This window comes from Dipodomys ordii, unplaced genomic scaffold (assembly GCF_000151885.1).
Source record: "Dipodomys ordii isolate 6190 unplaced genomic scaffold, Dord_2.0 Scaffold170, whole genome shotgun sequence".
Classification (NCBI taxonomy): Eukaryota; Metazoa; Chordata; class Mammalia; order Rodentia; family Heteromyidae; genus Dipodomys; species Dipodomys ordii.
In genome coordinates, this window is record NW_012267386.1 from 979,963 (window position 1) to 1,002,096 (window position 22,134).

General features: G+C 38.8%; 1 protein-coding gene across 1 annotated transcript in view; it reads left to right on the forward strand.

The window, feature by feature from the left end:
• The first annotated feature begins 14,594 nt into the window (after positions 1-14,594).
• Cpne8 (copine VIII) overlaps positions 14,595-22,134 on the forward strand; it is a 293,419-nt gene continuing 285,879 nt past the window's right edge. Inside the window, exons 1-2 of the mRNA XM_013033475.1 lie at positions 14,595-14,629; positions 16,528-16,608. Of these exons, the coding sequence (XP_012888929.1) occupies positions 14,595-14,629; positions 16,528-16,608 (116 nt within the window). The remainder of the gene's footprint in view (positions 14,630-16,527; positions 16,609-22,134) is intronic.

The following is a 22,134-nucleotide window of genomic DNA, read 5'->3' on the forward strand; positions in this document are numbered from 1 at the left end:
TCAGCTCAAGGCTAGCGCTCTACCACTTGAGCCACAGCGCCACTTCTGGCTTTTTTCTTTTTGCTTATGTGGTGCTGAGGAATGGAACCCAGGGCCTCAGGCATGCAAGGCAAGCACTCTACCACTGAGCCACCTTCCCAGCCCCTAAACAGAAATTCTTAAAGGCTGCATGATCAGTATTGCTTTTTGTGAAATTTTACCCAGGTACAAAGAACACATATGCATGCAGCCACTTACTCAGGCAAAACAAGAATGAAGGGACATGAATTCCTTGTTCATATCCCATATGGAATTTTCCAATAGGAAAGCGAAAAGATAACTGTAAATAAAATATTTGCCTATTAGCATAGTCCAGGAAAACAGAATCTATTTGAAGAGCCAATGTGAAAACAATTGCCATATGATTCAATTTTTAAAAAAATGAACTACATCTCCAGATGTGTTTCTCCTCTTCTTTTAGACCAGAAAAGCAGAGTAGAAGCTTTGTTGTTGAAACAGTTTGGGTTATTAAGTCCAAGTCTTTGTGAATTGCCTTAAGGAATTTCCAACTGCTGAAGCTGTTTTGGATAATGACAGAGGAGAAAGGAAGAAATTTGGAATTAGGAAAATACATAATCAGTTGGATACAAGAGTCAGCAACAAAGAACGTTTTCCGGATGTATTCATAAGCTGCCTTGGGAATCTACCTGTGAAAATTCCATTTTGGGGCCAGTGATTCTTAGAACAGTCTTCAGCATGTTGTCCACCAGGGGGCAGTAATGCCTTCTACATGGTCTTCTGGAATGGTGAATATTTATCAGTCTGAATGAACAGTGGGAGGGTGATTTTGCCCAGGCTGCAGCATTTAGACAGCAGGGGTGATTTGGTACCAAGCCCAGGAGAAGTCAGAACAGTGGTATGAGATACAGATACATGCTGCAAAGGCTTTGAAATAAGGCGCAGATGGAATAACACACTTAGCAAAGTCAGGATAATCCTGTAAGGATGCTGTCAGCAGCCAGGTGCCAGTGGCTCACACCTGTAATCCCAGCGACCAGGAGACCGAGATCTGAGGATCAAGGTTTGTGCACCAACCAGTTAACCACCAAAAAAGCAAGCAAGCAAGAAAAAGCTGGGAGTGGAAATGAAGCCCAAGTGATAGAGTGCTAGCCTTAAGTGAAAAAGGTAAGAGTTCACACCCAGGTTCTGAGTTCAAGCCCCAGTATTTCACACACACACACACACACACACACACACACACACACACACACACACACACACACACACACACACACTGGCATCAACAGCATTCAGTGAGACCTATATATTGGCAATGTCTCTGTATCCCATGAAACCATAGAGAGGTTATTTTTCGTCATCTTCCCTCTCCCCACAAAAAAGTGGCAGTAGGGTATTCTTTTGGGGAGCTCGGATACCTACATAGTGTCGCCTTGTGCTGTAGCACAGGTCCCTTGTCTCTAATTGGCACTCATCTCCCATTCCATTACAGACTGGACTGGCAGAAATGAGACACCAACGTGTAATCTGAGGAACCCAGCAGTGTGAAAAGAAGGAGGGCAGAGCAAATCCAAGCAAAGCTGAGCAGGAGTTGAATCTGTGATTCTTACAAAGCCTTCCACAACCCAAATAGAAGACCAGGGCAGGAATTACCCAGCAACCTGTGGGTGAGGTGGAGCTGACTCTTAGTTTTTCTCCTTTTTGTATTCTCTCCCCCTCCTTCTCCTCCTGCTGAGTCTGGGGCTGAAACTTGTGGCCAAGGTGCTGTCCCTGAGTTTTTTACAACTTGAGCCACACACAGCACCAGTTCTGCCTTTTTGGTGTTTAATTGGAGATGAGAGCCTCATAGACTTTTTTGCCCTGCCTGACGCTGAATTGTGATCCGCCCATCTGAGCCTCCTGAGTAGCTAGGATTACAGGTATAAACCAGTAGTACCCCAGGTTAATTAGGTCTTTCTCATTGGTGTATATGGATACCTGGGCTAATTAGGTCTTTCTCATTGGTGTATGTGGATAACTGGACTAATTAGGTCTTTCTCATTGGTGTATGTGGATACCTGGGCTAATTAGGTCTTTCTCATTGGTGTATGTGAGCTGCCCTTCAAGCTCTGGGGAAGACATTGAAAGACGTGTTCATTTGTTTGTTTCCTATTTATACCAAATTCAGTTAAAGAATGTCAGGTGAAGGGGCACTTCCTGCTCATTCTCCAGAACTGATTTCTGTTGTTGTTGTCTTGTGAAGCTTATCACTTTTCTGCCTCATGGTCTGGCTGAATTTCGTCCCTCAGGAAACCACATACCTGAAAGAACAAGGAAAACTTTAGTTGTCCAAGTTAAAATGGGGACTGTGAAGACCTGGCCTGCGCAGTCACTTCCTGCAGATTATAGGCATGAGAAATCAAGTCTGACTTCAGGACTCGATGAAACTTTTGGGTGCAGCCACGCACTCTTGCTGCAGGTCTCATTAATAATGCACACCGGCGTTCCTAAACATATCCACTCCTTCATAAGAGCAGCTTGGGATGGAACTAACAATAGCATTCATGGCCTGATCTCCATCTGCCTGTTTCCCTTCCTCACAGAGCTCGCTTCGGCTCCATGCTTGCTCATTTTCTCAGCTGGGGATGACCCCATCTTGCCATCTTTCCAGCTCTCTTGTTTGTAACCTGTGGATATCTTGTCTTCAAGGCCCATTCACATGTTGCCTTCTTCCCCTTGGGTTCAAGTTTCCTTCCCTGGGTCAGGAAGGAGGGAGTCATGCAAGTTGCTTCCTGACTGGAGAAGTTTCCCAATGGACAACAGATTTCAAGGATCTCTTCATGTATGTCATGGGAATGGGAGGCAAATGGGGAAAAATAAGCAGCCAGAGAAGGAAGGAAGGCAAGAAAGGAAACAGTAAAGAAAAGTGGAGTGATTGATTGCCTCAAGTCCATCTTGATTACAAAAATCAGCTCACGCCAAATAATAGGTTATTTATTATGTCACATGCTTAATAGTGATTAGAATGAGGACTTTATTATATCAAATAGATGACAGAATCAAGATTGTGGTATGTTAAATCTTTTTTTTGTTTGTTTTTTGTTTTTGTTGGTCGTGGGGCTTGAACTCTCGGCTTGGGCGCTGTCCCTGCACTCTTCAGCTCAAGTGCTACTGCTTGAGCCACAATGCCGCTTCCTATTAAATAGTTTGAAGACTTCCCTCCCTTCCTTTCTTCTATCTTCCCTTATTTCCTCCCTCCATCCCACCCTCCCTTCCTCCCTCTCTCCCTTCCTTCCTCCCTCCCATCCTTCCTTCCTTCCTCCCTCAGTCCCTCCCTCCCTCTCTCCCTCCCTCCCTTCCTTCCTTCCTTGCTCTTTTCTTCCCTCCCTCCTTCCTTTTATTCTTTTCCTTCCTTTCTTCCTCTCTTTTCCCATCTATTCTTTGAATCTTTAACTCATACTCATTACTTATAGGTAGTCAAACACTCCAATGCATGTGTATCTTCACTGGGCTGTGGTTTCTCTGAGAAAAACAACCCTTCATTTCTTAAGCCATAAGATTTTTTTTTTCTCTTCTTTTTATAAGGGACTGTCCCCTGCTGAATACCAAAGTATTGGCCAATGATCTGTCCTTGTGACTTAATACATGAAAAAGTTCATATTATATATGTAACTTTTCTTCTACCATCAGAAACAGTCTCAATGGTGGATTGATGGCCGTAGGGCTCAGTGGAGGCACACAAAATTCTAATGTATTTGCTATATATGTGTGTACACACATGTGTGCACATCGGTCTGTGTGCAGAGATTTGTTCATTTACTTCAGTCTAATACCTTGTCTTTGTTTATGCTACAAGCAAAGCTTTTTCTATCTGTTCCCAATGATTTTAGTGTTTCTTTCATGTAGTCACTACCTGAAATGTTTCTTTAAGATATTAAGTTTTAACTTTATTAGGTTTATAAAATTATGATTGAGCCTGTAATAACAGGCCCATGCCTGTAATCCTAGCTACTCAGGAGGCTGAGATCTGAGGATCTGGGTTTGAAGCCAGCTTGGGCAGGAAAGTCCATGAGACTCTTATCTCCAATCAACAAGCAAAAGACAGAAGTGAAGCTGTGGATCAAGTGGTGGAGCTCTAGCCTTGAGCAAAAGCAGCTCAGAGACAGTGCTTAGGCCCTGAGTTCAAGTCCTAGGCAAAAAACAAAATAAAAAATAATCTATGACTAAGCAAATGCTCAATGATGTATAGAGTTTTTTGTAACAATAAGGAGTTGAACACAGGGCCTGGGCACTGTTCCTCAGACTGGCATTCTACTATTTGAGCCACAGCATCCTTCCAGCTTTTTGGTGGTTAGTTGGAGTTAAGATTCTCACAGACTTATCTGCCTGGGCTGGCCTCAAACCTCAATCTTCAGATCTCAGCCTCCTGAATAGCTAGGATTACAGGTGTGAGCCACCAACATCTGGCTGAAACTCATGGTTTGAATAAGCTCTTCAACATAGTGAAATACATTTAAAATCTCTTCTGCTTGTTTAATATGATATATGTTCAAAATTGTAAAATAATACATCAGTCCATGTTCAAATAGGTATTCATTTTTCTTTTGATCTGAGAATGTCAACATGTATAGGTTTTTTTTAATTCTGAAATATCTTTCATGTTATCAGCAAGTGCTTTTCTTTTCTCTGCTAGATGTGATTGTTTAAAACTCACTAAACTGAATCTTTGGAGAAGATAGTGTTTGGATTTTAATTGGTTAACAGCTCTGTCTGATGATTATATAAGGAAGGAATAAAAATCTGTCGTGAAAACGAAAAGCAGTAGAAGCTGCATTTAATGATACATTCTGTTCTTCACACAGCAGAAGAGCAATGACTTACAGATTCACCAGGAAAATAATTATCCTAGGAGAAAGTTTCCAAGTGAACTCCACAGACTGCATTCATTTGGTCTGCTTACTGGATAAATGTGCATCCAGCCGTATGGTTCTGTCCTTGACAGCAACCACACAAAGACTCAGAACATGAGTCTGAGCCCCGCACCAGTGGCTCATGCCTGTAATCCCAGCAACTCAGGAGGCTGAGATGTGAGCATTGGAGTTCAAAAACCAGCCTGGGCAGGAAAGTCTGTGAGACCATTATCTCCAATGAACCAGAAAAAGCTGAAAATGGTGCTGTGGCTCAAATGGTAGAGTGCCTGCCTTGAGTGAAAAAAAAAAAAAACTAAGGAGCAGCACCCAGGGCTGGAGTTCAAGCCTCAGTATTCACCTGTGTAACAACAACAACAATAATAATAATCCATGTGTGATGGCATACACTTCTAATCCCAGCTATTCAGGAGGCAGAGGTAGGAAGATCAATATTATTATCAGGAGCAAAAAACCAGAATAATGCCAAGTTCATTTTCTGTTTTCCACAAAATAGAACATAAATTCCACTAGGGGTGGGGATTGGAGGAGCAGCAGTCTGATTTGTTTGTCAATGAATCTTAAGTCTCGACATTCAGAATACACTCCAAGAGTCAGTTGTTGAGTGAATAAAGTTGTTTTTTCTTTCTTTTCTTTCTTTCTTTCTTTCTTTCTTTCTTTCTTTTTCTTTTTCTTGCTTCGTTGCTTCCTCTCTCTCTCTCTCTCTCTCTCTCTGTCTCTCTCTGTCTGTCTGTCTGTCTCTCTCTTGGCTGGAACATTGTGTTAAGGCTACTTGGTCCCACAACTCCACTTCTGGTGGTTAACTGGAGATAAGAGTTTCACAGACTTTCCTGCCTGGGCTAGCTTTGAACTGTGACCCTCAGATCTCAGTCTACTGAGTTGCTAGGATTATAGGATTGAGCCACTGGTGCCTGGCTTCAATAAAGTTTATATCTTCTGCAATTCTAAACTGTCATCTCAGTAACTCTTTGTTTAATTTCAGAGAACTGCCTTGTATTGTTCAAAATCTTCAGTTTCATAAACTTCCAAAGCAATGACAATTATTTATTTCGTCTTTTGGTGCCAAAGCATACTTTTCTGCCTAGATTGACCTCTTTTCTTTCTTTCTTTCTTTCTTTCTTTCTTTCTTTCTTTCTTTCTTTCTTTCTTTCTTTCTTTCATTCTTTCATTCATTCTTTCTTTCTTTCTTTCTTTCTTTCTTTCTTTCTTCTTTCCTTCCTTTCTTTCTTCCTTCCTTTCTTTCTTTCTTTCTTTCTTTCTTTCTTTCTTTCTTTCTTTCTTTCTTTCTTTCTCTCTTTCTTTCTTTCTCTCTTTCTTTCTTACTCTCTCTCTCTTTCTTTCTCTCTCTCTTTCCAACATGAGTGAATTTTTTAAACTGACATTGCTTGCTGTCATGTTGGCCACTTTTACTTAGAATTTCTTTCATTGATTCCACCTTTTTAATTCTTTGTCCCTTTTATTGATGCTCAATGTAGCTTCTCCCATAGAGTCCTGTCTCTTGACACTGGCTTAGAAAACAGAACACAGATTTTTTTTTTCTACCATAGAAAGAAAACTTTTCTCTACAGTGCAAGGGATATACCAAAGAGATCCAAGTACAAACTCAAAGCCACGATGAATAAAAGCATAAACTTTTTTTTGCTTTAAAAATAAAAGAAACTTAGACAAGTAAAGCTTAAAATTATTGTCTAGTATGGCTGAATTTAGTTAACTTACAAAAAAGTAAAGGCTTTAAGTAGTTATACAGAGAAAACATAATTTTGTTCTTGCATACATGAAGTAGAGCACTCGATTTTATTTTTTTTAATGTCTTGAATGGAGGTAAACAAGAACTAAATTTGCTATGGTAAGTTTCCGTTTGCCTCATCAATAGAAATCTGCAGGCATTTCCTACGGAAGCTAGTATGAAAATGCAAATTGTCTGTCATGTCTCTATATCTGATTTTGACTTTATGAATTGAATTTAGTCTGATTTGTCCTCCTACTTCCTCAGTTTCTGGTTTTCACATGCAGTTTGTTGGCACATTAAAATTTTTTAGTTTTGGTTTTGTGGTTAATACATTGTTATATATTATAAAAATAATAGAGTATATAATATGCACTCTACGACTTATAATATGTAATATAAGGTTATATATACTTTTACAATATGTAATTATATATAATAATTATAATACAATAATATGTAAAATATGCTTATATGTAATATTACATAATATACATAATATAATGTATTATATATTATAAATTACACATAAGATATAAAATATACATAACATGACTTGCTACATGGTACATATGTAAAAAACATATTACATCATGTATAAATATAATATAACATACAATTCTATAATGCTATATATTATTGTATATTATTTATATTACAAATAAAGCTAGCACTCTACTGTTTGAGCAACACCTCCACTTCCAGCTTTTTGCTGGTTAATTGGAGATGAGAGTCTCTCAGGTTTGTCTCTTTGGGCTGCCTTTGAACAGGGATCCTCAGATTTTAGCCTCCTGGGGAGTTAGGATTACTGGTGTAAGCCACCAGTGTCCAGCCAGTTCATGTCTTCTTGGTATTGAATGACATTCCATGTGTGTACACACCAACATTTATTCACTCACCTACTGAAAGGTCCCACACCTTAGCTACTTCTAAGTTTGAGCAATTATGAAAACAAAATTTCTATAAGCATTGACATGTGGATTTTTGTTTAATAAGTTTCCAGTTTACTCTGGTTACTCCTTAAGAGCAATGGGGCTGGGGATGTGGCATAGTGCTAGAGTCTTTGCTTAGCATATGTGAAGCCCTGGGTTCGATTCCTCAGTACCACATACACAGAAAAAGCCAGAAGTGGAGCTGTGGCTCAAGTGGTAGAGCTAGTCTGAAGCAAAAGAAGCTCAGGGACAGTGCCCCAGGCCCTGAGTTCAAGCCCCAGGAGTGGCAAAAAAATTTGAAAAGAGTGTGGTGATTGGATCATGCAGTAAGATTGTGTTCAGTTTTGTAAACAACTATCAAATGCTGTTTTCAAAGTCACTGTCCCCTTGTTCATGCCCATAAACAATGAATTGGATTCTCATTACCTCATTTCTCCAGCAGCATTTGGTAATAACAAGGACCATCACCCGGGTGGGCACTAGAGACTCATGCCTGAAATCCCAGCTACTCAGGAGGCTGAGATCTGAAGAGTCTGGTTCAAAGCCAGCCCAGGCAGAAAAGTCCGTGAGACTCTTCTCTCCTATTAACCAGCAAAAAGCTGAAAGTGGAGTTGTGGCTCAAGCAATAGAGCACTGGCCTTGAGCACAAAAGCTAAAAGACAGCACCTAGGCTCTGAGTTAAAGCCGCAGGACTGGAACACACAGAAAAATGCCCATCACTTAAAAAGTTTTTTCCAAATATTTATGTTAGAATTTCTAAAAAAGACTCAAAAGGTAGAAGTCAGCTTAATGTTCTCTTTTTAAAAATGAGATGTGGTGATGGGGGGTGGAGGGAGAGAAGAAAAGGGGTTGGGAAGGGTGGAAGTGAAGGGAAGGAAAAGAAAAAAAATGAGGCATCTCTTTTCTTTCTTTTATAGGGTTTCTTGGTTCTAAATTTGCCTGGAACTTTGCTAACCATTTTTGGAAGAGAAAATATACCCAAAAGATGTGTAACTCTGATGAACAGCTAGAAGAGACTGGGCAATAAACTAATTTTTAGTTCTGTGGTAGCACAGTTTGGTAGTCTTGTTTTTGCAGTATTAAAAACATCTGTATAGAGCTGGGAAGGTGACTCAGTGGTAGAGCACTTGCCTCGCATGCATGAGGCCCTGGGTTCGATTCCTCAGCACCACATAAGCGGGAAAAAAAAGCCAGAAGTGGTGCTGTGGCTCAAGTGGTAGAGCGCTAGCCTTGAGCTGAAGAGCTCAGGGACAGTGCCCAGGTCCAGAGTTCAGGCCCACGACCTACCCCAGCCCCCCCAAAATCTGTAAAGCACATGATCTTTATTCCTAATGGCAACTAATTTTCTACCTATTTAACATCACTAAAATTAGAGTCTGCTACCACATTGAACACTAATGTCCAAGATTAATAAATGGAATATATTTTAAACTCATTACTTCCCCATGCCCTTGACTTTTTTACTTTTAAAGTTATTATTTTTGCCAGGTGCCAGTAGTTCATGCCTATAATCCTAGCTACTCAGAAGGCTGAAATGTGAGGATCTCAGTTCAAAGCCAGCCCAGGTAGGAAAGTCCATGAGACTCTTAGTTTTTAAAAATGAGGAGTGAAACAAATGTTCTTCAAATAACCTACAGAGGCTATTTCCCAAATTTTTGTTTTGTATCCATCAGACCAAATTCTTTATTCTAATTTTAGTCAATGCCATGTGCTTTAAAAATACCACTGAAAGGAGAAGATATAACATTCACAGATAAATTGATCTCTTGTGTGTTATTTGGAATGAGCACTTTTACTAACAGCAGTGCTTTAATTGAAGATAAGTGTCATTAAAAATATATAATTATCTCTTTTCAAACATTTTGAAAATTATCTATGTTTTTAAAAATTGAGTGTCAAGACTCATGCCTGTAATTACAGCCCCTTGAGAAGCAGAGATCAGGGATTAGCTGGGCATGCAGCCTGTCATCCCAACTACTATGGGAAGTGTAAACAGAAAAATCACAGTGTGAGCACAGGTCTGAACAAAAGTGAGACCCTATCTCCAAAAGGCCCAGTACAAAAACGACTGGGTGCAAGGATCTGGTGTTAAAATACCTGCCTAGCAAGTACAATGCCAAACAAGTCCACTAAGGTGGAATGATTCCAAATTCTAGTCAAAGTCAGAAAAAAAGATATTCTGCAGATAAACTGGCATTTTAGGCACTTGGACAGCACGACTTCATGTTGTAAAAATGTCACTTCTTTCATTGCTGCATGATTCACAATAGCTAAGATGTAGAGACAACCCAGATGAGCGGATCCAAAACAGGTGGTACCTAGGCACAATGGAATTCTACACAGCCACTAGAAAGAATGAATTACCAGCATTTGGGGGAAATGGATGGAGCTAGAAAAAAAAGTGAGGTAGGCCAAGCTCAAAGAGACAAATGGCCTATGTTCTCCCTGGTATGTGGAAATTAGATCTAAAATGCACTGGGATATGACAAATTACACCGGATTCTAGATACTCACAGACAATGAGAGCAAAAAAGGATAGTCTTAGGAGACAATCACCAAGTTTTAATACCCAAGCACCTCTTCGTTTGTATATAAAATAATATACGTACCAAAATGAACTCCAAAGATATGGAAACAAAGGACTTTTTCCTTAATTTGCTTTTTCTTTTTCTGATGACTGTATTCTTTACTTTATATATGGTGTATTCACTTGCACCTCTGTGGGAGGGTGGGGGATGGCACGGAATTTGAGGAAAAAGGGTGAAAAAGTTCAGCAATGGAGTACACTGGACATTGATGAAAGTGAACTATGCAACTCGTGGGGGGAGATGGGAAAGAGGGAATGGGAGAGAGTAAAAGGTGACACTATGACAACAGAAACGTACTCCGTACCTGACATATGTAAAGGTAACCGCACTGTATATCACCTCCCAAACAACAATAGAGTATATCAGAAAAATGTCACTTCTCCAATTAGCCTGTAAATAAAGAGCAATCCCAATCAAATTTTTACTTGGATTTTGGAAAGACATAATCTACTGTCAAGTTTAGTTGGGAGAGTAAAGATCCATGAATGAGTCATACTGAGCAAGCACTGTAGAAATTTGCCCTGTCAAATTGTCGTTTTCTTTCTATTGCTTTTGATGCACTATTTATACATTCATATATAAGAACATATAATATGCTTTTATTATAAGAAAATATCTAAAACTTGAATTTGTTTTTTTCTTTTTTGTGCTGAAGTACGAATTCAGGGCCTGGGTGCTGTCCTTTGCCTTTTTTGCTCAAAGCTGATGCTCTATCACATGAGCCACATCTCTACTTCTGGCTTTTTGGTGATTAATTGGAGATAAGAATCTCAAGGTCTTTCTGCCCTGGCTAGCTTTGAACTGTGATCCTCAGATCTCAGCTTCATCAGTAGCTAGAGGCGTAAAAGCCTCTGGTTCCTGGCTAAACTTGAATTCCCCCCCCCCAATTTTTGTTGGTCCAAGGACTTGAACTCAGAGCCTGGTGCTGTCCCTAAGCTCTTTTGTTTCTGTTCTTTCTTTCTTTTTTTATTAATAAGTTTTTTAATTGAGAAAATACCATACAGAGGGGTTACAATTACATGAGCAAGGTAATGAGTACATTTCTTATCAAGCATTATTGCCTCCTCCCTTACCATTCCTGCCCTCTGTACCCCCCTCCCAAAGTTGTAAAGTTTGTTTTTTGACATAGCATCTTGTACATTTCATTGTTGCTATAGGTCCACCTTTATCCCTATTTAAACAATTTGTTTTTCCCTTCCCCTCCCCAAATTATACCAACATCAAATACAGTGAAAACAGGGGTTATACTGTGGGGGAGGGACATACAAAGCAACAAAAAAAATGACCTTATAAATATGTTAGAAACAATAGCAAGAAAGAAAAACCACTTGAGTCCTTACCTTGGGGTTCATTTCACCTAACATTAACTTATCTGACCTTTTCTGCTTGTCTCAGACATATACTAGTTATTGCAAATAAGGGAAACCATGGGACCTATGTTTCTTTGGGCCTTCCTTACTTCACTTAATATAATTTTTTTCAAGTCTTTCCATTTCCTAACAATTAGGCAATGCCATTCTTTCTGATGGAGGCAGAGAATTCCATTCATCTATTGAGGGACATCTGGGTTGGTTCCATATCTTAGCTATGGTGAATAATGCTGCGATAAACATAATTGTGCTGGTAGCTTTAGTATGGTCTTGTTTGTGATCATTTGGGTAAATGCCCCAAAGTGGGATTGCTAGATCATATGTGTATGTAGTCTTTTGATGAACCTCCATACTATTTTCCAAAGTAGTTGTTGAACAAGTTTACATTCCCACAAACAATGTAGTAGGGTTCTCTTCTGTCCACATTCCCTCCAACATCTGTTGTTATTAGAGTTCTTGACTTTAGTCATTCTAACTGGAGTGAGGTGGTATCTCAATGTTGTTTTGATTTGCATTTCTTTTATGGCTAGACAGGTTGAGCATTTCTTCAGGTGTCTATTGGCCATTCTTATTTCCTCTTCAGAGAAGTCTCTCTGTAAGTCTTTAGCTCACTTCTTAACTGGGCAGTTGTTTCTGTGAGGATTTGTTGTTGATTTCTCTGAGCTCTTTTGTTCAAAGTTCTACCACTTTGAGTCACAGCTCCACTTCCGGTTTTCTGGTGGGTAACTGGAGATAAGAGTCTCACAGACTTCCCTGTCAGGGCTGGCTTCAAATTGTGATCCTCAGATCTCAGCCTCTTGAGTAGTTAGGATTACAGGTGTTAACCATGGGTATCTAGCTAAAACTTGAATATTTTAGGAAATCTAATTTACTGGGAATTTCAGAGATGATTTGCTATACCTTCTGTAGAAATGACACCTTACATGTACCATGGTTTTTAATCTCAGTATAAATTGATGGGATTAATGCTTTTCCAACAAAGCAAATACTATTTTGGCTAAAAGAATCAGTTCACAGGGTATCTGTATTTGCTTTCGCTAAGCAAAGGAAATGTTTGAACTGTGGTCTCTTCAGTTTATTGTAATTCTGCTTTTGTCTCATTAGACTTTGACAAGCTTGACATGTATGTGTGAACTGTCACAGTTTGGGTGTGCTAACAAGGACTCACCCTAGTGACAATTGTTGCTGAATTATGTCCCCTGAAGTATCAAGTTTTCACTTAAACTATAAAGCACTTAATTAAGGAAGCTGCCAATAGCAATTTCGTTTTGAAAAACACTGCATACTGTTAGAACTTTAACAAGGGTAGTAAATACCTTATTATGATTATTTTGCTGAAATCATTTCTCCTGGATGAATAAGTCCATCTTTAAAAGGTGTGTGGCTTTTCAATTTCTGACCAAAGGTCATTGAAAAACAAGGCAAGGGCTAAGGTCGGGGGGAGTAACTCATCTTTTTTCCTATTAACTAGGGTTCATTTTTATGATTCCAATGGCATTTTACACATCCACACAGGGTTACTGGTTTCTAACCAAAGATTGTATAAGAAATACTAAAACAAAAGCGGTGTGGAAGTTTCTCAAGACTAAACAAGAGCTTCCCTATGATACAGTAAGTCTACTCCTGGGCATTTATCCAAATGGTCACAAACAAGGCCACACTAAAGCTACCAGCATGACCATGATTATTGCAGAATTGTTTGCCATAGCTAAAATATGGAATCAACCCAGATGCCTATCAGTGGGCAAATGGATCAAGAAAATGTGATATATATCGATATATATATCAAATTTTTTGATATATAGACATATATATTGATATATCTATATCTACACTTCCATCAGAAGGAATGATATTGTACCATTCATAAGGAAATGGAAAGACTTGGAAAAAAATTAAATTAAGTGTAGTAAGCTAGGCCCAAAGAAACATAGGTTGAGTGGTTTCCTTTATTTGTCATAATGAGAATGTGCCTATAAATCTACAAGAAAACACACTGGATGGTAAAAGACAGCAGTGGTACATTTGGACATGATAAATTTTACAGGTCTCTAGGCATTCACATAATAATACCAAAGGAGGGTATTCTTAGGAGAAGATCACAAAGACACAATAGCTTATGGGCATATGATCATATAAAATGATGTTATTGAAATGAACTCCAAGAAATGGAAACAGGAGATATTTTGTTGTTGCTGCTGTTTTTGTTGTCTTTTACTTTTGTTTGTTATTATACTTATCTTTGGAGATTAAAGAGATGCACAGAAATGGATGGATCAAGGGTGAACAAATGCCAGCAGTGGTGTTCACTAGACCCCACATGGAAAATGAGCTATACAACTTGTGGGTGGGGACAAGAGGGAAAACTGGGAGAGAGTGAGGGAAGGGGTGACATTGTCAAAAAAGAAATGTACTCTTTACCTGACATGTAACTGGAGCCCTTCTGTACATCACCTTTGCAATCTGTTCTTTATAAACTAGCCAGTTAAGGTATTTTGTTACAGCAGCACAAATGAACTAAGATATTTTCCCATTAAAATGAATGAGTTAGTGTGTGTGTGTGTGTGTGTGTGTGTGTGTGTGTGCGCGCGCGCGCGCGCGCATATGTGTGTGTATTTGATCAGGTTTCAACATTTAGATGATAAGGCTGGGTAGGGAAAATTCTGCCTAATATATATATATAGATAGATTTATCCTATCTTACTCTTCTTGCTGTCACAAAAAACATTTTCACTTAAAAATGATTTATACTATTGTTACATAATGTATTCTTGTGTGTGTGTGATGTGTGTGTGTGCACATGTACGTGTGCGCACATAGGTTTTGGAACTTAAACTCAGAGCTTGAACAGTGTTTCTGAGCTTTTATGCTCAAGCTTAGCCCTCTACCACTTGAACCACAGCTCCACTTCCAGATTTTGGTGATTAACTGGAGATCAGAGTCTCAGGGACTTTCCTGCCCAGACTAATTTGGAACCTCCATCCTCAGATCTCAGCCTCCTGAGTAGCTAGGATTATAGGCATAGAGCCACCAGTGAACGTGTTTATATGATGTATTCTTTGGGAGTGATCACAATGAGTTCAGTGGATTATTTGATTCAGAAAAAAGGGTAAGTCAGTGCTGGTGGCTCAGGCCTGTCATCCTAGCTACTCAAGAAGCTGAGATCTGAGGATCACGGTTCCAAGCCAGTCAGGGCACGAAAGTCCTGGGAGACTCTTATCTCCACTAAACTACCAAAAGGAAACAGGGCTGTGGTAGACCACTGGTCTTGAGCAAAAGCAGCTCAGAAAGTCAAACTGGAAAGTTTACTTAACTTTCACAGATTCATGCCACACACTGGATATAGCAGAGTATGGAGGAAGGAAGAATGAAGGAAAGAAGGGAGGGCAAGAACTACGGAGCTCTGACAGCTTGGCCACTGGTGAACTCACTATAGTGGTTAATGACTTTTGAGCTCATGTTACTTTCTTTTACATCAACTCTCTTTGACAAGTAAGAGTGATGGACAGAATATGCTACAGAAAAGGTAAAAAAAAAATTGTCCAGGCATAAGTGGTTCACTCCTATAATCTGAGCTATTCAAGAGGCTGACATCTGAGATCAAAATTCAAAGGCAGCTTAGGCAGGAGACTCCTATTTCCAATGAACCGGTGAAAAACTGGACATGGAGCTGGGGTTCCGATGGCAAAGCACCAGCCTTTACCAAAAAAAGTTCAAGGACATCAGCCAGGTCCTGAATGCGCAAGCTCCAATATGAGCATTACTAAACAGAACAAAAACCCAAACCCAAACAGAGCAAATGTTGCACTGGATTCTTTGTTAGATTTTGTGGTTTTTCTCTTCTCAGTGGCGATGTAACAGGAGACAAATATGAGTGGTTTTAGGGTGTCATTTGTGTATTTTTTTCTAAGCATGTGTCATTATTCCTCATCCGTGTCCTTTGCGCTGCATAGGGAATTTGTGTTAGAATATTTCATGTGAGACATATTTCCCTACTTCATCAAGACCTGATAGATGATGCATTCATTTACTTTTGGTCAGTCTGTTTCATTTTATTTCCTAAAATATTGTCTATTTTTTTTGAAGAGAATTTGATCAATATAAAAACAGAAAAGCAGCAGCATTAGCCTCCTGTTCGATGTGGATCTAACAGGAAAACCCCAAGTTTTAAATGCAAATTTGAGTCCCTGAAACACAGTGATGTCATATCAATCTAACTGTTTGTGCACAGTGCTGTGCCTGGTGGGTAGAGTGGAATGCCCACTGGTCCCTGCTCCCTGCGTGGGTTTGGCCCCCACTGGTGGCCGTGAACAAAGGCTGAGCCTGTGCTGGAGAAAGGTGTGTCCATGCCGTCCATAGCTATGGGTGCTGTCTCCACAGCATCTGAGCACAGATGTTCAGTAATTACCAATCAAATGAATAGGTTTTTGGCATTTAGAAACTTATTTTCTGGGCAGAAATCATATCTCAAGGAAACATCTTTAAGGAAAGAATATATAAATATGATGGAAAAGTTTTTTGAATGGAGTAAGAATCTGGGAAAGGGAAACATATTAGTATTATATATGAATATACTCATACATATTATATCTAGTGTACAGTATAATATGAATAAATATACTATATGAATGTACATAATAAATATGTTATATATGCACATATAATAAACATAATATTATATGTGTGTGAAATAATATATATTATCAATTTCGTATGATATAATGTATGACATAATTATGTAGGGTTTATAATATCTCACATTATAATATATTATACATTATTATGTAATCTATAGGACTTATATATGTACTAGATTTACCATATTGTTCAAAATCAAAAATAAAAAGTTGTCATTTTCTCATTCTTATATTACCAAATGTCTGGCAAATGAAAGCTGAAGTTATTCCCGATTTAGCTCTGACCTTCTTCATCTATACCTATTGTGTTATGAGAGCCAGTGGTTTTCCTTTCTGCGGAATATTCCATTTCAATATCTTTCTTATTTAGATTTAATATCCAGAATGCTCTTGCCAGCAGGGTCCCGCTGAAAGATGCTGAACTGGAGAAGTTGATGGATGTTTTTGATCTGTATGTCATTGTGAAAAATGAGAGACAGAGCGTGTCAGGATTTCTGTTTACAGAAGCTTTAAATAGCAATTCCCTGTTAACTTGTATAAAAAATACAGTGCTTCATGTGGCCAGCCTAATCTGCTGATAAGATTAAAAATGGATGAATGTTCAGATCAGTGAATATGTATCATAGTAAATATTTAAGATACTAAGTTATGGGTTTAATGAGAACTTTTTTTATTATTGTGAAAATACTTTACAGAGGGGTTACAATTACATGAGCAAGAATGAGAACTTTTAAGGTAGATTATTTCAATAAACAAATGAGGATTTGTCCTTATGCTTTTCTAGAATAAACAGTTATACAAAACACTCTCAAAGCTTATGAAAACATATAACTCTGTGTGTGTGTGTGTGTGTGTGTGTGTGTGTGGTGTAACAAGTACTAGGGTTTGAAATCAAGGCCTTAAGTTCTTTTTTAGCTTTATTCCATTCAAGGTTGATGCTCTACCACTTGAGCCATACCTCCTCTTCTGGCTTTTTGCTGGTTAAGTGGAGAGAAGAGTCTCATGGACTTTCTTGCTCAGGCTAGTTTTAAACCTTGGTCCTCAGAGCTCAGGCTCCTGAGTAGGTAGGATTACAGGTGAACACTGAGCACCTGGCAAAACTATATAGTTCTTTATATATTTTTTTTGTAAAAATACTGTACAGAGGGATTACAGTTGCATGAGTAAAGTAAAAAGTACATTTCCTATCAAGCATTGCTACTTCCTCTTTTGTTTTTCCCCTACCATCCCTTCCCTCTTACCTCCCCAACTCCCTCCCCTCCCCCCCCCGAAGTTGTAAAGTTCGTTTTCAACATAGTGTCTTGTACTTCTCATTGTTACAATGGGTCAACCTGGATCCTTATTTCAACATTTTGTTATTTCCCTTCCCCTCCCCAAATTAGAAGAATGTATATACAAGATGCAGGGCACCAACATCAAATACAGTGAAAACAGAGGTTATACCATGGGGGAAGAACATACAAAGGAAACAAAAATTAATGTCTTTGGATCAATGTGGGATTTGAGGGAAAGTAGTGTTTCTTGGATAAATTTGGGTACTCCTTTGTTTGGCAAATGGATATTTAGAATTGTAATATCCTCCTGAAGGAGAGATCCTTTAATTAATATGTAGCGACCTTCTTTATCTCTTCTCACTAATTTTAATTTGAAGTCTATTTTATCTGATATTAGGATTGCAACTCCCGCCTGTTTATGGGGGCCGTTTGCTTGGTAGATTTTGTTCCAGTCTTTCACTTTCAAAATGTGTTTGTTTTTATGGGCAAGGTGTGACTCCTGAAGGCAGTAGATAGAAGGATCTTGCTTTTTAATCCAACTAGACAGTCTATGTCACTTAATTGGAGAGTTAAGTCAGTTTATGTTAAGAGTTAGGACTGAGAGGTATTTGGGAGTTCCTGCCATGTTATCCACCTTCTTGGGGGCTGCAGTAACTGGGTTCTTCCTATGGTTCTTGGATTCTCAGTTTAGATGTGGATTCTTGGCCTTTACTGTGGTCTTGTTGGTTTTCTATGCTTAGGACATCTTTAAGTATCTTTTGTAGGGCTGGTTTGGTGGAGATATATTGTTTCAGTTTTTCTTTGCTATGCAAGGTTTTTATTTGACCTTCAGTTATGAAGGAGAGGTTAGCTGGGTAACAACAGATGCTGGAGGGGATGTGGACAGAAGGGAACCTTACTGCATTGTTAGTGGGAGTGTAAACTTGTTCAACCACTTTGGAAAGCAGTATGGAAGTTCCTCAAAAGATGACCCAGCAATCCCACTTTTGGGCATTTACCCAAATGATCACAAACAAGACCATACTAAAGCTACCAGCATAACTATGTTTATTGCAGAATTATTTACCATAGCTAAGATATGGAACCAACCCAGATGCCCCTCAGTAAATGAATGGGTCAAGAAAATGTGGTATATATACGCAATGGAATTCTCTGCCTCCATCAGAAAGAATGACATTGCCCCATTTGTTAGGAAATGGAAAGACTTGAAAAAATTATATTAAGTGAAGTAAGGAAGGCCCAAAGAAACATAGGTCCCATGGTTTCCCTTATTTGCAATAACTAGTATATGTCTGAGACAAGCAGAAAAGGTCAGATAAGTTAGTGTTAGGTGAAATGAACCCCAAGATAAGGACTCAAGTGGTTTTTCTTTCTTGCTATTGTTTCTAACATATTTATAAGGTCATTTATTTTTGTTGCTTTGTGTGTCCCTCCCCCACGGTATAACCCCTGTTTTCACTGTATTTGATGTTGGTATAATTTGCAACAATGAGATGTACAAGTCGTTATGTTGAAAAACGAACTTTACAACTTTGGTGTGGGGGTGGGAGGGCAGGGGGATGGGGCGGGGGGGGGGAGATGGGAAGGGATGGGAAGGGGAAACAAAGGAGGAGGCAACAATGCTTGATAAGAAATGTACTCATTACCTTGCCCATGTAATTGTAACCCCTCTGTATGGTATTTTCACAATAAAAAAATACTTAAAAAAAAGAAACCAAAAAAATCACATAGTACATTATAAATACATTAAAATCAATAGCAAGAAAGATAAAACCACTTGTGTCCCTATTTTGGGGTTCATTTCGCTTAACATCATCTTTTATGGTGATATGTACATAGCTTTCGACCTTTTTGCTTGTCCTAGACATATACTAGTTATTTCAAATAAGGGAAACCATGGGACCTATGTTTCTTTGGGCCTGGCTTACTTCACTTAATATAATTTCCAAGTCTTTCCATTTCCTAACAAATGGGGCAACGCCATTCTTTCTGACAGAGGCATAGAATTCCATTGTGTGTATATATGTATATATGTATGTATATATGTATATGTATATATATGTATATGTATACATACATATGTACCACATTTTCTTGATCCATTCATCTACTGAGGGACATCTGGGTTGATTCCATATCTTAGCTATGATAAATAATGCTGTGATAAACGTAGTTGTGCTAGTTACTTTAGTATAGCATTGTTTGTGATCGTTTGGGTAAATGCCCAAAAGTGGAATTGCTGGGTCATAGGGGAGCTCTATGTGGAGTCTTCTGAAGAATCTCCATAGTGCTTTCCAAAGTGGTTGAACAAGTTTACACTCCCACCAACAAAACTATATAGTTCAGTATCCTTAAGAATTAAAGAGCTTGTTGTACTTAAGGGTGATCATAGAGTTTTTATACACATCTGCTTATTCCTTCGACTATATGAAGCCAATAGAAGTAAATAATGAATATGTTTAAACAGTTGGAAAATTTAAGAATGCCTATAGGATAAATATATATATATAATATATATAAAGCTCTATATATGAATATGTATGCATATATATGTACTTATATATTTTTCTTTCTAGTTGAAAATGTGTGAGCTATATAAATACTTATTAACAGTTTAAGTTGGTGACAGGAAATCTGAACAAACACTTAGGATAAATCATCCATTATTTTGATTAATTTAAAAATCTTAGTTCCAGGTTAGGAAGATGGCTCAGTAGTAGAGTGCTTGCCTTGCATGCATGAGACCCTGGGTTTGATTCCTTAGCACCACATAAGCAGAAAAAGCCAGAAGTGGTGCTGTAGCTCAAGTGGTAGAGTGATAGTCTTGAGCTGAAGAGCTGAGGGACAGTGCCCAGGCTCAGAGTTCAAGCCCCACAACCAGCAAAAAAAATAAAAAAAATATATCTTAGTTTCCTAGTTAAAACTGATGTCCCATATAATGTATACAGAAGTACTTCTAGTCATATTGTTAAATTTCATTCAATAATGTATATTTTAAAAAAAATCTTCTTTGGCAGCACTCTGAATTTTATCCTAACACAGACTGAAAATTTTAATAAAATATGTATGTGCTGGGAATAAATGTATGGTTAATGCAGCTGACCATTTCCTTCCACTGTCACGCTGAGCATAAATTAACTCTAAGATTTTTCTCCTGTGTATGACTTCTCTCATTCTGTCTGCATGTTAAACTTTTGATCTCATTTTCCCTATAAAGGCAAATTTGTCATATTCCCTGTCCCACTTGTGATATAAAAATATGGTACCACAGATGCAGGAGAGCCTGACAAGTCTTCAAGTATGCGAGACATATTTCCATGAAAGTAGTTCACTGAGTTTCCTGATTTATGTGATTGAAAATGGCTAAAAAAAAAAACACAAGCTTTTAGCAAAAAATGAACTTTACAACTTCAGGGGCAGGGAGGGAGGAGTTGGGGAGGTGAGGGAAAGAAAGGATAGTAGGGGAAAAACACAGGAGGGGGTAACAATGTTTGATAGGAAATATACTCATTACCTTACTCATGTAACTGTATGTAACCCCTCTTTACAGTATCTTTACAGTGCCACTACACTGACCCCCCAAGAAGAACTTTAGTTTGGCTTATGTCAGAGAATAGAATGACTGCTTCATTCTCATTCACAGTGGGGTGGTAAATGTGTGTGCCATGTTTCCTAGATTTTAATGTAATGCTACCCTATGGCGCTCACAATTCCTCCAGGATTTGTCTGTAAGTCTTCATGTTTCCTGGTAATTCAGTATTTAGAGCAGGTGCTCAGATCTCACAGTCATTTCCTTGTGAAAATCTTTGTGGCTTGAATTAGCAAGGAAGAAGCAGCAGGGTGCTGGTGGCTCATGTTTGTAATCGTAGCTACTCAGGAGGCTGAGATCTGAGGATTACAGTTCAAACCCAGCCCAGGTAAGAAAAGTTCAAGAGACTCTTATCTCCAATAAACTCCTAAAAAAAAAAAGCTGAAAGTGGAGCTGTGGCTCAAGTGGTGGAGCACGAGGCTTGAGCAGAAAAAGCTAAGGAACAGAGCTTAGTCCCTGAGTCCAAGCCACGGAACTGGCAGAAAACAAAAATCAAAGCCAAAACAAAACGCAAAACACCAAAAATGCAAAGGCAGTATTTCAACAAAGCTACAAAGGTGGATTTCTTCCATACACATGTCCACAACCCCATTTAAATCGTAGATGGGAGGGTTCAACCAACATTTCCATCTGAGTCCTTCTGTTTGTCCCTCCCCCACCCCAAGTTCCAGTCTGATTTCTGCTATGTCTAAGGCAGAATTGATTTTGGGAAACCAGGCCAGTAGGCAGCTACCAGTGCAAGTGTCACTCTATTTTCTGGTAACCTCATCTTCTCAGGTAATGTAAGAGGTTCTTGTATAAAATATTGAGAGACAATATCTCTATCTTTGCTTCTCTGCTCCCTGTCTCGAACTTTTCAGTAATATTTGATATACATTGTCCTTTTCTGTCATCACTAGGTTCGTACGTTTGTGTGGAGGGAGGGGAGGTCCTGGTGCTTGAACTCGGGGTCCGGTACTGTCCCTGAATTTTTTTGCTCAAGGCTGATGCTTTTCCACTTGAGCCACAGCTCCACTTCTTGGTAGTTAATTGGAGGTAAGATCCCATGGACTTTCCTGCCTAGGCTGGCTTTGAACAACAATTCTCATATCTCAGCCTCCTGAATAGCTAGGAT